General features: G+C 27.6%; 1 protein-coding gene across 1 annotated transcript in view; it reads right to left on the bottom strand.

Annotated features, from left to right (window-relative positions):
* LOC107616733 (linoleate 9S-lipoxygenase-like) overlaps positions 1–1366 on the bottom strand; it is a 9779-nt gene that overhangs the window by 1202 nt on the left and 7211 nt on the right. Inside the window, exons 8-9 of the mRNA XM_016318666.2 lie at positions 1363–1366; positions 528–926 (exon numbers count right to left, since the gene is read on the bottom strand). The exon at positions 1363–1366 is cut by the window's right edge and continues 253 nt beyond it. Of these exons, the coding sequence (XP_016174152.1) occupies positions 528–926; positions 1363–1366 (403 nt within the window). The remainder of the gene's footprint in view (positions 1–527; positions 927–1362) is intronic.

Here is a 1366-nt window from a genome sequence, read left to right on the forward strand (position 1 = left end):
TACATGTGAAATGTTTCCTAAAATAATAGTACAAATAATACATAGTATGTAGAAATATAAATAAGAAGTATATGTCTTATTATCTTCAACTTTTTAGTAAATAGAAATTGGTTTAGGATAGAATCATTTCATCTGTTTTTATATCTATTTCTTTTAAAATAGATTTATATTCTAGGGATAGTGTATTTTTTGTCTTAAGATAATTACTAAAGAACAAAAGTTCAAAACTAAAAAAGTTTGTAAAGATAAAATATGAGACTTTAATTAGCATTAGTTTTGTAGTTTTTCATCTTTTGTAGGAAAAATAGATATAAAAAGCAAACAAGATATCTTTTATTTTTAATAAAATATTATCTAATTTTCTAAAAACAGAACATAAATCTCCTGTCTTAATCTCTTTTCTTTTTTCCCTTATCTCTGCATGTTTTTTAATAAACACTCACCAAATACGACCATAAAAATAAAGAGGCATGTAAATAGAAAATAGAATCAAGTAGCTTTATATGAAATTATGTTGACCAAAATACCTTCCATTGGGACAAATTTCTTACACAATGTAGGCCTATTTGGAGGGTAGCCATTGTATGCATATTGTCCAAAGTTTATAGCGGCATGCTGGGCAGAAGCTACCCAAATTAGGATTGTTAGTGACTCAACGAGACTTGAGGTTGTGTCAATTTGGTACCACCATGTCTCATTGTGCTTGTCACCATGTCCAATGGTTCGGATCTCTGACCACCAAGATTGAAGTTCAACATCTGACCTAATTGACTCATCATCTTTGTAATAGAATGAACAGAAATCCTTCACCCATTTCTTTATGGCTACCCAAATTTCAAGCCCATCTGTTGCATAGGGATAATCTTGCAAGAGAAGTTGAACCCCACTTTGGCTGTTTTCATCTTTTATGGCCATTCCCCTGCAAAATTAATTCGGTTATTTTTATGCCTTAATTATATGTTATATTCTTAATTATAGTTTGACTAGATTTTTAATTAGATATATATAGTTTACATAAATTCAGTAAATTTTAAAAGAGCTTACTATGACCAATTTTGTTTTTAAAAATAATTTACATGTATTTCAATTACCCTAAATTCTTATTTACTATTTAGTTTTGCAAGGTCAAAAATATAACTATATTTATCAACAAAAACATTTGCAATAGTAAATTTCTCTAGGGACTTGACTACAAATTCTTTACAATGTAAGGATTTGATTAAAGGATAAGGGTAAATCCAGAGAAATAATAAAAATTAGATTGAGTAAAAACCTAATGTTTCATATATTGACATGTATAAAATTCACTATAAACCAAAGTAATTAACATGAATAAGTTTGTAATAATAATATAACATACCTTTTG

Source organism: Arachis ipaensis, chromosome B09, assembly GCF_000816755.2.
Source record: "Arachis ipaensis cultivar K30076 chromosome B09, Araip1.1, whole genome shotgun sequence".
NCBI lineage: Eukaryota > Viridiplantae > Streptophyta > Magnoliopsida > Fabales > Fabaceae > Arachis > Arachis ipaensis.